This window comes from Asparagus officinalis, chromosome 7, assembly GCF_001876935.1.
Source record: "Asparagus officinalis chromosome 7, Aspof.V1, whole genome shotgun sequence".
Taxonomy (NCBI): Eukaryota; Viridiplantae; Streptophyta; class Magnoliopsida; order Asparagales; family Asparagaceae; genus Asparagus; species Asparagus officinalis.
Window position 1 is genome coordinate 62,502,132 of NC_033800.1, and position 13,302 is coordinate 62,515,433.

At 40.1% G+C, this 13,302-nt stretch overlaps 1 protein-coding gene across 1 annotated transcript; it reads right to left on the minus strand.

Moving 5' to 3' along the window:
• LOC109847245 (protein FAR1-RELATED SEQUENCE 5-like) lies at window positions 32-10,382 on the minus strand. The gene is made up of 4 exons (XM_020416480.1): window positions 10,061-10,382; window positions 1,043-1,922; window positions 695-953; window positions 32-616 (listed from the first exon to the last, which is right to left on the minus strand). The coding sequence occupies exons 1-4, from the start codon at window positions 10,380-10,382 to the stop codon at window positions 32-34; spliced, it is 2,046 nt and encodes a 681-aa protein (XP_020272069.1).

A 13,302-nucleotide genomic window follows, 5' to 3' on the forward strand; every position in this document is an offset into this window, starting at 1 on the left:
TGCATTGAATCTGGATTCAATTTTTATTGTTTCAATCTCCATTATTAAGTTTTACCTCAAATATTTTTCCATGTCTCTTTTTGTCCTTTAAGGAAAAAATCTTCACACCATCTTCTTCTGATATACTGTTGATACTCATATCATAACAGGATGACATTATCTCTTTCTGTACCTCATAAAACATTGTTCGAGTGTACAACTCTGCTGCATCCCTCTCCAATAACAATGGCCCGTCCATTCTTGGCATCGACTTCGTTCCTTCATAGTTTAATCTTGCGTTTGTATGCCTTTGCTTCTCCATAGCACTCTCGTATCGGAGATAAAATTCTGTCAATGTGTCAGATCTACGGTTGAATTTGTCAAAAAAACTGTTCTCACTCTCTGATATTGATGTAGTACGCAATAAACCAGCCAATGGATCATCAGCATAATAGGCTGGAATCCATGACTCCCGAATGTTATACAGTTCACACAACCATTCATTACTTTCAAGCTTATATTCTTTCATAACATCTTTCCAACCTACTTCAAATGTTGCTGGATCTATATCTACACTCCAAATCAGTGCATTGATCTTCCTCTTGAAATCATCCATCTTCGAAATGCATTTTGCCAACTACAATATAAATATATAACGAAAGATTCAGTATTTATCTAATGAGGATTCATTATATTTGAATGCATGATTCATTACCTTTTGGTTAAATTTCTTCATTATGTGCCACATGCACAAGCGGTGACGTGCTTCTGTAAAGACAGTTGGTATAGCTTGCTTCATGGCAGGGCACTGATCTGTAACAATACACTTTGGCTCGCGAATCATGCATTTCATGAATACCTCAAAAATCCAGACATAGTTATCAATGTCCTCTTTAGCTATCAATCCTGCTGCAAATACAACACACTTCTTATAATTGTCGAGACCAGTAAATGGAACAAACTTCATGTTGTACCTATTGTATCACATACAAAAAATATAAGATTCACTATGATATATAATTACAATATTGAAAATAGTAAGAGATTAACTATAAAATCTTACTTGTTTGTGGAATATGTAGAGTCAAATGATATCACATCTCCAAATACATCGTAATTTCTTCGACCAATAACATCTGCCCAAAAAATGCGAGTTAATCGACCACCTTCATCGACTGCATAATCATAGAAAAATCCATCACTCATCTCCTTCTTAGCCGTGAACTTCTCGATGATCATTTGAGCATCTCGATCACCAATATAAAGCTTCACATCCCTACTCCAATTTTTAAACTCGGTACAAGTAGCACCAACATTAGAATAACTTCCACACAACTCTTTAGCAAAGTTATATGTTTTGTTAGGCCCCATGTTGGCTTTTGCTCCATCAAATACAAGTTTCTTATGTGCGAGACCGAGAACTCTATTTGACTTCAAAAATTGTTTCCCACTACCGGAGACCAAAGAATGAGAATGCTCTTCAACAAATGAGAGAACATTATATCCTTTCAAACCATCAAACTTAAATACGACCTTAGCTTTGCAACCACATCTACTAGATACAGTTCTCCTTCTCTTTTTCAAAATGCTACTAGACTCATCAATATCAACATCCATCTTTGATTCATTGCTGCCAGCTCTACTGCAAACAATGTGTTTAAGAAGAACTGTACCGTCCTCATGTTTCTTCTCCGTATGCCGTCTGATCTCAAACCCACTTTTACGTCCATACTCTCGGTAAAACTCTATACCATCCTCTAGTGAGCGAAAGCTTTGGTTTAGATAAGGTTTAACTTCAGCTTCAACCCGAGGTTTCCAATACATACCACCACCTGGTGATTCAAAAGGAATAGAGCTAACTTCGTCCATTCCATCTTCTCCAAAATCACTGTCCGATGCATTTATAACATGTGGTATGTAAATTTGTTCATTGCTGCCTACAACTGAAAATAAAACACCATCAATCATATGTGTTGATATACTGAATCTGGATTTACCGCTATCCATTTAGATCAAATGAAAACATCTTACAATATAAAAATTACTTGACTTATTCTAACAAGATCAAAGAAAATGGAAAAAATTTAAAACCCTCACTTTCCTAACTGAATCGAGTAGATTCACCCAGTGAATCGCTATTTACATAACTGAATCGAGACGATTCACCCAGTGAATCGCGTTGTTCAAAACTGAATCGAGTCGAATCAACGAGTGAATCGCGATTCACTCAACTGAATCGCGTAGATTCACCCAGTGAATCTCGATCCACTCGACTGAATCGCGATTCACTCAACTGAATCGTGTATATTCATCCAGTGAATATCGATCCACTCAACTGAATCGCGATTTACAAAACTGAATCGAGACGATTTATCCAGTGAATCGCGATTCACTAAACTGAATAGAGTAGATTCACCCAGTTTATCTCGATCCACTCAACTGAATCGAGATAAACTCAACTAGAGTGCATATTGCATAATCCAGACCACCAATATTTACCACTATCCATTTAGAACAAATGAAAAAATCTCGATTCAATGCATCAAATTCTCCATTTAAAACTCCATAAAATGTTTAAGAATGTAAGCTACAAGATAATAAGTCATATGGCTAAGTTTTTAAATACTGAATCTAGTTCCATTACAATGAAAAAAACTGGACCATGCACACCTGAATTCAAGCTCTCCATTTCAATCTCCATAAAATGTTGAGCAATGTCCAGCTGCTAGACTTCGAACAAGAGAGCTGAAGAACGATGAATGAGAGCTACTGGACGTTTTCTCGATGAACGAGAGCTGAAGAACGATGAACGATGAACGAGAGCTGCTGGACGATTTCTGAACGAGAGCTGAAGATCTGAAGGACGATGAACGAGATAGCTGCTGGACAATTTCACGATTGAAAGCTGCTGGACGATGAACGAGAGCTGATATTCGTGACTGTTGGGTTGCCTGAGTCGTAAGATTGCATGGGGAAATGGAGAACTCAACAGAAGCATTAATTATATATATATATATATATATATAACTGCAAACCCGAATCAAAACAGCCCAAACTCGAAACAGGAAACCTAGTCGGGAAAATAGTCTTCGGTATTTTGGTTGTAACTTTCATGTACGACCTCGGAATGAGGTGATTTAGGATGTGTTAGAAATCTATTGAAGATACCTATAGCTTTTGTCTTTTGAGTTTTCCATATTCGAACTGTATCAGTGTGTAATGCATATATACTCTTAACTGGTTATTTTTCCAGATTTTTTCTTTGTGCATGTTTAACCTTTGTATACTCTCATATATACTCTTAATTGATCTCAAATCAATTGTTAGCATAATCATTCATCCATATATGATATTCATCATAATTAGAGCTTATTTATTAACATAATTCACATTATTTTCCAAAATTCACGGGGTTTTACATTCACCCCCTTGAAAGAATTTCGTCCTCGAAATTCCGTAATCGTATATTAACTATTAATAATATGAGAAAAGCATGATGAGGGAATAATCCAAACAATGAAACCCTCCCGTACACTTCTCATACTATTAATCCTCATATATGAAACATAAGCGATATTTACACTTAACAATGTAGAATGCAAATACTCCAACTTAACTCCTAACTAAACGGAACTAGTACGTCAGGCAAAAAATCCAAATAAGGAACCCCATATATATACCATGTGTTCCAAATGATTAGGAGCTAAGTGTTAATACCCCCATTCCAGCATTAAATATAAATATAACTATGGAATATAATCATAAACACAAGCAATTTATAACCAATCATTTTACCGGCTCAAACAGATGCGGGTAGTCGCGACGTATATCCTCTTCACGCTCCTAAGAAGCTTCCTCAGCTCCTTTCCGGTTCCATTGAGCTTTAACTAAAGGTATCACTTTATTTCTAAGTCTTTTATCCTCCTTGGCAAGAATGCAAATTGGGATATCAATGGTGGTCAAATCATCATGAAGCTCAATCTCCGGTTCGCTGCTGCTTCTCATCGCGTAAATGCTTCTTGAGCATCAAATCAAATTGTCTAAGGGTCCTCCAGCTGAGCTCTGACCACTCTATCAGTCTAAGATGGTTGCACAACTAAAGTTCCCAAAAATACATTGCTCCTGCCTATCTCTGGCATCAAATCGAATTGGCTAAGGGTGCGAAGATCTCGATATAATGAACATCTCAAAGCTAAAATCTGATAGCGATGATTTCTACTCAATGCGTCTGCTACAACGTTCGTCTATCCCGGATGGTACTGAGTCGCGAACTCGTGATCTTTAATAAACGCGACCCATCATCGTTGTCTTTGGTTGAGTTCCTTCTGAGAAAAGAGGTACTTTAGGCTCTGGTGATCTGTGAATAGCTTGAACTGCACTCCATAAAGATAGTGTTTCCATGTCTTCAGTGCGAAGATCATTACTACTACAGTTGGTCATATCCAAACTGCCTGGCGAACCGACAAGGCATGTAAGACTCAATTATGCACTTCTCACTCAGTCGAAAAACCAAATAACTGACTCTGATCATGAGGAGCTATCTAAAAATGCCACATGCAAGGGTGTGAAAACATCAGATCCCATATCTACAAAGCTAGTGCTCTTCCTTGCTGCCTCATTAAAATTAGGACAGCAGCAAAACACTTCATAGTTGTCCCTTTGTGACATGAACTGTTTGGCCCGGACTATGTACACGTTTGTTCATGCGGCCTACTCGAGCCTCTGCACAAATGGAACATAAGTCTTATTATTTTGAGCAACCCTCGTCATCAGCGAGGGACAATGCAAGATGAACCATGCTACCAAATAAGTATATGGAACTGGTATGCGGGGTTAAGGAGTCTTCCAAACTTTTCTTCCAATAACGTCTATTTCTCGGACGTTGAGGAATTCAGAAGTCAACGCCTGTAGGCCACTCTACAAACAACCTACCATTGCAGATAGGAGACTCACTAGTATCCCATGGGCCAAAAGAATAGTTGGGTATACTACCTCAGCCAAGATTGATAGGAGTTGCCGTGCGAGCACCTTTGATCGCGGAATTATCAAAGGTGGGTAGAGGAGAAAACAATAAGAACACAAGAATAACTCAGGTTTTGGGCGAAGGAAAATACATTCTCTAGATTATGAGTATGCACTTTACAATCTCTCACAATCTCACTCTAGAATTAAAGAACAGGCTCTCCAAATCTTAATTATAATTTAATCTCTCTTGATTAAACTCTCTGATTGTTTTAAACCCTAAAACAATCCCTTATATAGGTGTACAAACGAGGGTGGCAAAGTGGTAAATAACCAAGCCCAACCCAAACAGGAAAACACATAAATAGAGTCCTTAACGAATCTGGAAAACTCCGATGAGTCGACTCATGAATAGTTATGAGTCGACTCATGACCTCATATGAGTCAACTCATAACTGATAAGTCGACTGGTTAGAAACTTTTGCTAACAGGGCTTGAGTTCTTGAGTCGACTCAAAACTGTATATGAGTTGACTCATGACTGATGAGTCGACTCATAAAATGATGAGTCGACTGGTCAGAGCCGAACTGTGAACTAGGCTTGGTTTCGTGAGTCGACTCATGATAGTCATGGGTCGACTCAACCTGATGAGTTGACTCATGTACATGTATGAGTCGACTCACAAGCTGAAATCTGGATACTTTGACTCTTTGATTATCTGCCTCATTCCTCGCTCCAACCTGCGTTCCCTTATACTGTTTGACACCTCTATTCTCATGCTATCATGAGAATCATCTATCCTTAAGCTCCCATGAGGATCGCTAAGTTCCAAAGAGAATATACACCCGTATCATGGGTCCCCCCTTAGGAACTTGAAGTCCCGTTCAAGTTAGAACTTTAGTTGAGGAAACTCGCGACCTCCTCCTTCCTTGTTGAACCACTTAGCTTTGCTAGGAACTTGCCCTTGACATCCAATGAGAAACAACTCCTTCATCCCCCGTCTCGTCGTGGTCGTCTTTCGCTCTAAAATGCAATCTTCCTTCGGCGGCTCCTCTCTATCAAACCACAAGTCTTCAACATGCGGCAAGATCACCTTGTCATCACCTTCATCATCCAGTAATGGAGGCTCAAACAACTTCAAGTACTCGGCATTGATCACCGAATACATGCCTAAGTAAGGTGGTAAATCAAGCTTGAAAGCATTGTCGCCAATCTGATCGAGAATCCGAAATGGACAATAACGTATCGGTTTCAACTTCTTCCCTTCTCCCTTGAGCCTCTCCTTACTCAATTTCAGCCACACCATATCGCCCACGCCAAAGTTACAAGGAACCTGATGTTGGTCATGCTTCGCCTTGTACCTTGCTTGTGACTTCTTCAATTGTGCTTCAACCGAGGCATGAATATGCGCAATCTTCTCCAAAAATCACTGAGCACGTTGTCTTTTATTCCCCTCCTTGTCGTCTGTCATAGCTTCACTCGAAATACGAGATCAAACAGACTCGGTGGTAAGAATCTGTAACAAGTCTCAAACGGTGACTTTCCCGAAGATCCATAAATCGCCCGATTAAAAGTAAACTGCAAATATGGTAAGCTCTCATCCCAAATCTTGGGATGCCTAGAATTATACCCCCGCAACATATGCACCATAGTCCGGTTGACTACCTCTGTTTGCCCGTCTGTTTGTGGATGAAAGGTCGTGCTCTTCTTCAATCTAGTGTCCATCAGACTCCATAAAAAATCCTAAAAATGTCCAAGAAAGCGGCTATCCCGATCCGAAATAATCAAACTTAGCAACCCAAAATACTTCCACACATGCTTGAAGAACAACTGTGCTGCACCCGCTCCCATCACGGTCTTCTTACAATGAATCAAAATCACCATCTTACTGAACTGGTCCACCACAGCGTACAAATAGTCATACCCGCGCTTGGTAGTCAGCAACCCTCCTAGAAAATCCATATATATGCTCTCCAATGGCCTAGAAGGAACCGGTAGTGGTAGGTACAATCCCCTCTTTCCGTTAGAAGGCTTCGAAATATATCATAACTTATACCCTCCAACATACTTGGTCACATCATCTAACATCTTGGGCCAAAACACATGTCGTCGTAGATTGAGAAGCATCTTTTGAATTCCAAAATGTCCTTGCACACGCGAGGTATGTGCCTCTCTAATCCATTGCAACCTATCACCCTCCTCCGGAATGCATAATGATGTCCCACGATACAACAAGCCATCTTCTCCAAGTGCATACTCCCCCCTTTGACCAGCCTTCGCTTGCTCGAACACACTACCGAAGTCTCTACTGGATGCGTACAATTATACATACTCCAATGGAACCAATGGCTGAATACGCGTCGCCACCAATAAAGCCCTTACTGACGGACGAGATAACATATCGACCAACTTGTTTGTCGCCCCCTTCTTGTACCTAATAATGATGTTGAAAGTCATCAAATAAGACATCCACTTCATGTGCCGCGCCTGCTGTAGCTTCGTATGGGCATGTAAGAACTCCAACGGCTTATGATCCGAGTGCACAACCACCTCTTTCCCCAACAAGTACACCCTCCAATGCTTAATTGGCTGATAAAGTGCATAGAACTCCTTGTCATAGGTGGGGTAGTTCGTAATAGCACCAGTAAACATCTCAGAATAATATTTCACCGGCTTCCCATCCCGAATCAACATCGTGCCCATCGCATAACTAGATGCGTCGGTCTCCACCTCGAAAGTCTGCTGCAAATTTGGAAAAGCTAACACCGGTGCCTCCGAGATCTTTCTTTTTAGCAACTGAAAAGTCTCCTCATGCATCCTTCCCCACTCGAACTGAACCTTAGCCTTTATGAGGCCATGCAACGGTGCCGCATAAGTCGAAAAATATCGAATGAACTTGCGCAGATACTGGCAAGCCCCCATGAAGCTTCTCACCTTAGTCACTGTCTTCGGCGTCAGCCACTTCGTGATCACTGCCACCTTACCCGGATCTATCCTCCTCTGGCCCTTCCCCACGATGAAGCCGAGATACACCAACTCCTCCTTTCCAAACTCGTACTTCTTCCCGTTGAGCTTCAGCTGTCCGTCCTGCAACACTCTAAACATCTTCTCCATATGAACAAGATGCTCCTCCCAGGTCCTGCTGTACACCAAAATATCATCAAGGTAAATAATCACAAAATCCTCTATGAAAGGTCGCAACAAATCATTCATGAGCCTCATAAAAGTCACCGGAGCATTTCTATGAAAGGTCGCAACAAATCATTCATGAGCCTCATAAAAGTCACCGGAGCATTGCATAACCCAAACGACATCACCAACCACTCATTCATGAGCCTCATAAAAGTCACCGGAGCATTGCATAACCCAAACGACATCACCAACCACTCGAACATGCCCTGTTTGGTCTTGAACACTGTCTTCCAAGTGTCTTGCTCCCGAATCCTCACCTGATGATAGCCAGACTTCATATCCAACTTTGTGAAGAACCTCACTCCCTCCAACTGGTCCATAAGATCATCGATCCGTGATAGTGGGTAACGATTCTTGATCGTTATCTTGTTAAGCACCCGGTAATCCATGCACATGCGCCAGCCTCCATCCTTTTTGGGCACCAATAACACCGGCAACCCGCAAGGTGAACAACTCGGCACTATCACTCCCATCTCCAAGAGCTCCTGAACCTGTTTCTTGATCTCTTCGGACTCCTGTACTGATGTACGGTATAGACCTATGTTCGGCAAGGAACTCTCGCTGGTCAACATAATCTCATACTCTACACCTCGCCGTGGTGGTAGTCCCGTGATTTCCAAAAACAAGTCCGCATACTTGGCCTTCAAGCTGTCAAGATCTCCCTCCTGAAGCTTGCTCAAAGTGGAGAAGCATATCCTACTCAGCTGCTCCTCATAAGGCCAAATTAACAACAAAACGAACTTCCCGCCCCCATTCACCAACCTCTTAGCCTGAGTCACCGTCACCAAACTAGTCTCCTGTGGAAGAGATGCCGAACAAAAAATGAATTGCGCGCTATCCTTGGTGAATGTATACTTTTGGGCACGTCGATCATATACCGCGTGTCTATCCCACAAGTAAGGATTGCCTAAAATAACTTGGTAAACATCCAACGAAACTACATCGCATGTGACCTCGTCAATATACGATTCATAGAGTGTAAATCTGAACGTACACTGGTTCACCACACTTAATCCTGCTTCCTTCTGAATCCATCCTAATAGATAGGGCTTCGGATGCCTCACCGTCTTCAATCCCAGCTTCTATACTAATGCTTCAGAAATTAGGTTCTTCTGACTCCCTGTATCTACAATGGCATCCACCAAGTTGGTCTTGACCTGCAACTTCAAAACAAAGAGCTGCTCCCTCGGATCGTCGTCTTCTTTCGCGGTCCTTTTCCCCGTCATAAGGTTGAGGCTGTTGTTGGGTTCTGTCATCACGGGAACCTCCTTCGGACCCTGCGCTATCACCTATGTTTTCTTCTCCTCTTTCTTCTTCAACCCTTTGGGCTTCAGATAGGGGTACTTCTCCCAGCAACGATCAGCCACGTGCCCTGTCTACTTGCAGTGATTGCATGTTAATCCTGCCTTCCCCGAATCATCCTTCTTCTTCTCTTCCTTATGTTGAGAGCCACTAGACTTGCCTCCTGACTGTTTGGAATCACCCTTCGTTTTGTTGCCCTTCTTCTGTTTGCCCTCAATGGCAATTGCCTTCACGCTTGCCTCTGCAATCATCTCAACCGTAAACAGCTTCATCTCCTTCCGGATATAATCATTCAGACCCGCCATGTATTTCATGAAAATAGAGTATTCATCTGTTACGATGTTTAGAACCATCGCCTACTGCTGGAACTCCGTCATATACTCTTGAACGGCCTGATTGAATCTTTGGCACAAGCCGTACCACTTGTAGCAACGCTCTTCGAGGAACCCCATAGGATAGAACTGCTTCCTTAGTAGCTCCTTGAATTTGTTCTACAACACTGTCTTCTTTTCCTGTTTGCAATAGGATTTCCACCATGTCAACGCGTGCCCCGAAAGCTTCAATGTCGCGAACACGATCTTCTCCTTGGATGAATATCCATAGAGAGTAAAGTATATCTCCATACGCTCAATCCAATCATCGAGCTTCTCCACATTGACACTCCCATCATAGACAGGAATCTCCACTTTGAAATCAATCTTTAAGTTTTGGTAATAATTTTTACCCCCTGTATGTGAAGCAGACTTAACAACCTCGGCCTCTTCTTCCGAATCTGATTTCTCGCGTTCTTCATTGGACTCAACAAGTTTCTTCTTACCCTTTGAAGAAGATTCCTCCTTTTTGTCCCCTCCATTGATGAGACCTATGAGCTGAGTAAGAGTAGCCCCGATCGTCTCTATCTGCTTCTCCATAGCATCAAGTCTTGTTGAGTTATCTGCTTCTGACATCTTCTCCCTCCTTATCTTCTGGACCTTTTCCAATGAAATAAGGACATCGCCAAGCTTGTTGTAATGCGATTAAGTTAGGACCATACACAGGATGCCCCCTTCGTAGGATCTGATCACTCTGATACCAACTTGATAGGAGTTGCCATGCGAGCATCTTTGATCGCGGAATTATCAAAGGTGGGTAGAGGAGAAAACAATAAGAACACAAGAATAACTCAGGTTTTGGGCGAAGGAAAATACATTCTCTAGATTATGAGTATGCACTTTATAATCTCTCACAATCTCACTCTAGAATTGAAGAACAGGGTCTCCAAATCTTAATTACAATTTAATCTCTCTTGATTAAACTCTCTGATTGTTTTAAACCCTAAAACAATCCCTTATATAGGTGTACAAACGAGGGTGGTAAAGTGGTAAATAACCAAGCCCAACCCAAACAAGAAAACACGTAAATAGAGTCCTTAACAAATCTGGAAAACTCTGATGAGTCGACTCATGAACAGTTATGAGTCGACTCATGACCTCATATGAGTCGACTCATAACTGATAAGGTTACTGGTCAGAAACTTTTGCTAACAGGGCTTGAGTTCTTGAGTCGACTCAAAACTGTATATGAGTCGACTCATGACTGATGAGTTGACTCATAAAATGATGAGTCGACTGGTCAGAGCCGAACTGTGAACTAGGTTTGGTTTCATGAGTAGACTCATGAAAGTCATGGGTCGACTCAACCTGATGAGTCGACTCATGTACATGTATGAGTCGACTCACAAGCTGAAATCTGGATACTTTGACTCTTTGATTCTCTGCCTCATTCCTCGCTCCAACCTGCATTCCCTTGTACTATTTGACACCTCTATTCTCATGCTATCATGAGAATCATCTATCCTCAAGCTCCCATGAGGATCGCTAAGTTCCAAAGAGAAGATACACCCGTATCAAAGATGGACTCGATTGGCTTCCAGGGAACCACACATCATTTCAGCTATATCATCAAGAAGCTAGCAAGGAGAGCGGTGTCAGAGATGCGAATCACAGCCTGATAATAGAAGCTGTCAAACTCGGTAGAAGACTCGAAACCATCCTCCGGATTCTCATTCTTGTAGCCAGCATTAGGAGCCTTAATGTGAGCTTTGATGCTCTTCAAAGAGCTTGCAGTGAGAAGGGTCATAGCCAAATCTTTTTTGTTTAAGTTCTGGAATAGATAGTCGCCCCAAGAAGTATGCATGACACTGCCTCCACGTAGCCAAACCAGTTAGGCATAAATCTGGAAATGGCACATTACCTCCCAGAACGTTGCATAAACCTCTGGATTTGACACTCTAAAGATAGAGAGCTCTTTAGTGGTAGGGACGAACTCCTCATATGGCAGTTTACCAAATTGTTGGCCTTCTTGGTTTGATGATGATTTAACAAACAATTTATATCTAATGTTGTTTGTCTAGTGTTTGTGTTTTCATATTTATTCTAGGCAAACAACGAGTTGGAGGATGGATGAAATTACGCATTCACGATCATATCCAATGGAGGTTAGCGGAATTGTAGAGTGAAGTCTATACAATTCAAATTGAAGATCCAAGTTCTAGCTTTATCCACAAGTGTACCAAGTTGAGCTACATTGAAGATCAATCAAGCTTGGGTATGTTTAGTTTAGGTTTTATATTATGTGTGTTAGTACTTTAAGCTCAATCATATATACACACACACATTTGGTTTTTATATATATAGTTATATATATACACAAGTTTTGGTTTATGGACTTAATAATTATTGTATACATATTTCATAAGTCTATAAAATCATTTCATAGGGTTTCAAAACATTGTTTATGTCAAAACATCAAATTTCATGTATATCACATTTTTATGTTTTGGACACACTTGCAAAATACATGAGTTTTCACAAATGGGAAACTCAATTTGAGAAATTATTTTTCTAAAATGTTCAATTTCATATTTATAAATGTTTTCCAAAGTTTTATCAATTTTAGAATTTATTTGTTATGTTTATTTGAATTTACAAAATCAAGTTTTTAATTAGCTCATGTTCGTGCACATGTTCGTGCATATTTTTACAAAACTAATGCGTTTTCACAATTGGGAAATGTGATTTAAAAAATTTCTTCATTTACATGTTTATCATCATATATACAAACATTTTCCCAAGTTTTATTATTTTTGGAGTTGTTTTGTTATTTTCAATTGAATTTACAAAACCGTATTTTCTGTAGTTTTTTCAGAAACTATATATCTGTGTTCAAACATTTATTTCTCTCAACTGGAAAGTGATAATTTATAAATTCTTTCTCTAACATGTTTACCTATATATCTAAAATAGTTTCTCCAAATTTCATAATTTTTGGAGTTGATTTACTATTTTTAATTGATTTTACAATTTAGATACGCAAAATTCCAGAATTTGTCAAAACAGAAACTGTCCGTGAACAGTGTGGTCGACCGCACTGTAGCACGGTCGACTATAGTTATTGTGGCACCCGACCATTGAACAGTAATGGTAACTTCTGTTTTTTGGTTTTTTAGTGGGTTTTTTAGATTTTTTTGGTTGTTTTCTTCTACCCTATATATACCCCTTTACCATAACTATTTTCCACATCCAAGAGAGTGTTTTAAACAAGTTTTAACAAGGGTTTAAGTGTTGTTTAAGTTTATTTAAGAAGCTTTTAAGCATTTGAGAGTTTGAGTTTATGAAATCAATTTCACAAGAGCTTGAGGAGATCATCTATTGGTGTTTGAGCATCCAACTCTTCTCCTTCCACTCTTGATCTATTGAGAAGTTTCCTAAACTCAATCTAGCTTTATATTTTATATTGTTTGATTATCGTTTTATTAAGCTAGTGTTCATATTGAGTTTAGTTGATTTTATTTTTTTCTTTGTTTACACACACACAACCATTAAGCTT

What these genes read in the sequence shown, in the direction of transcription:
- LOC109847245 (XM_020416480.1), bottom strand. Translation starts at nt 10,382, where the DNA reads ATGTCAGAAGCAGATAACTCAACAAGACTTGATGCTATGGAGAAGCAG. An exon ending in TCTACATATTCCACAAACAA is followed by an intron (nt 954 to 1,042) that starts GTAAGATTTTAT and finishes GTGATACAATAG; the next exon opens with GTACAACATGAAGTTTGTTC. An exon ending in TGAAGAAATTTAACCAAAAG is followed by an intron (nt 617 to 694) that starts GTAATGAATCAT and finishes TTTATATTGTAG; the next exon opens with TTGGCAAAATGCATTTCGAA.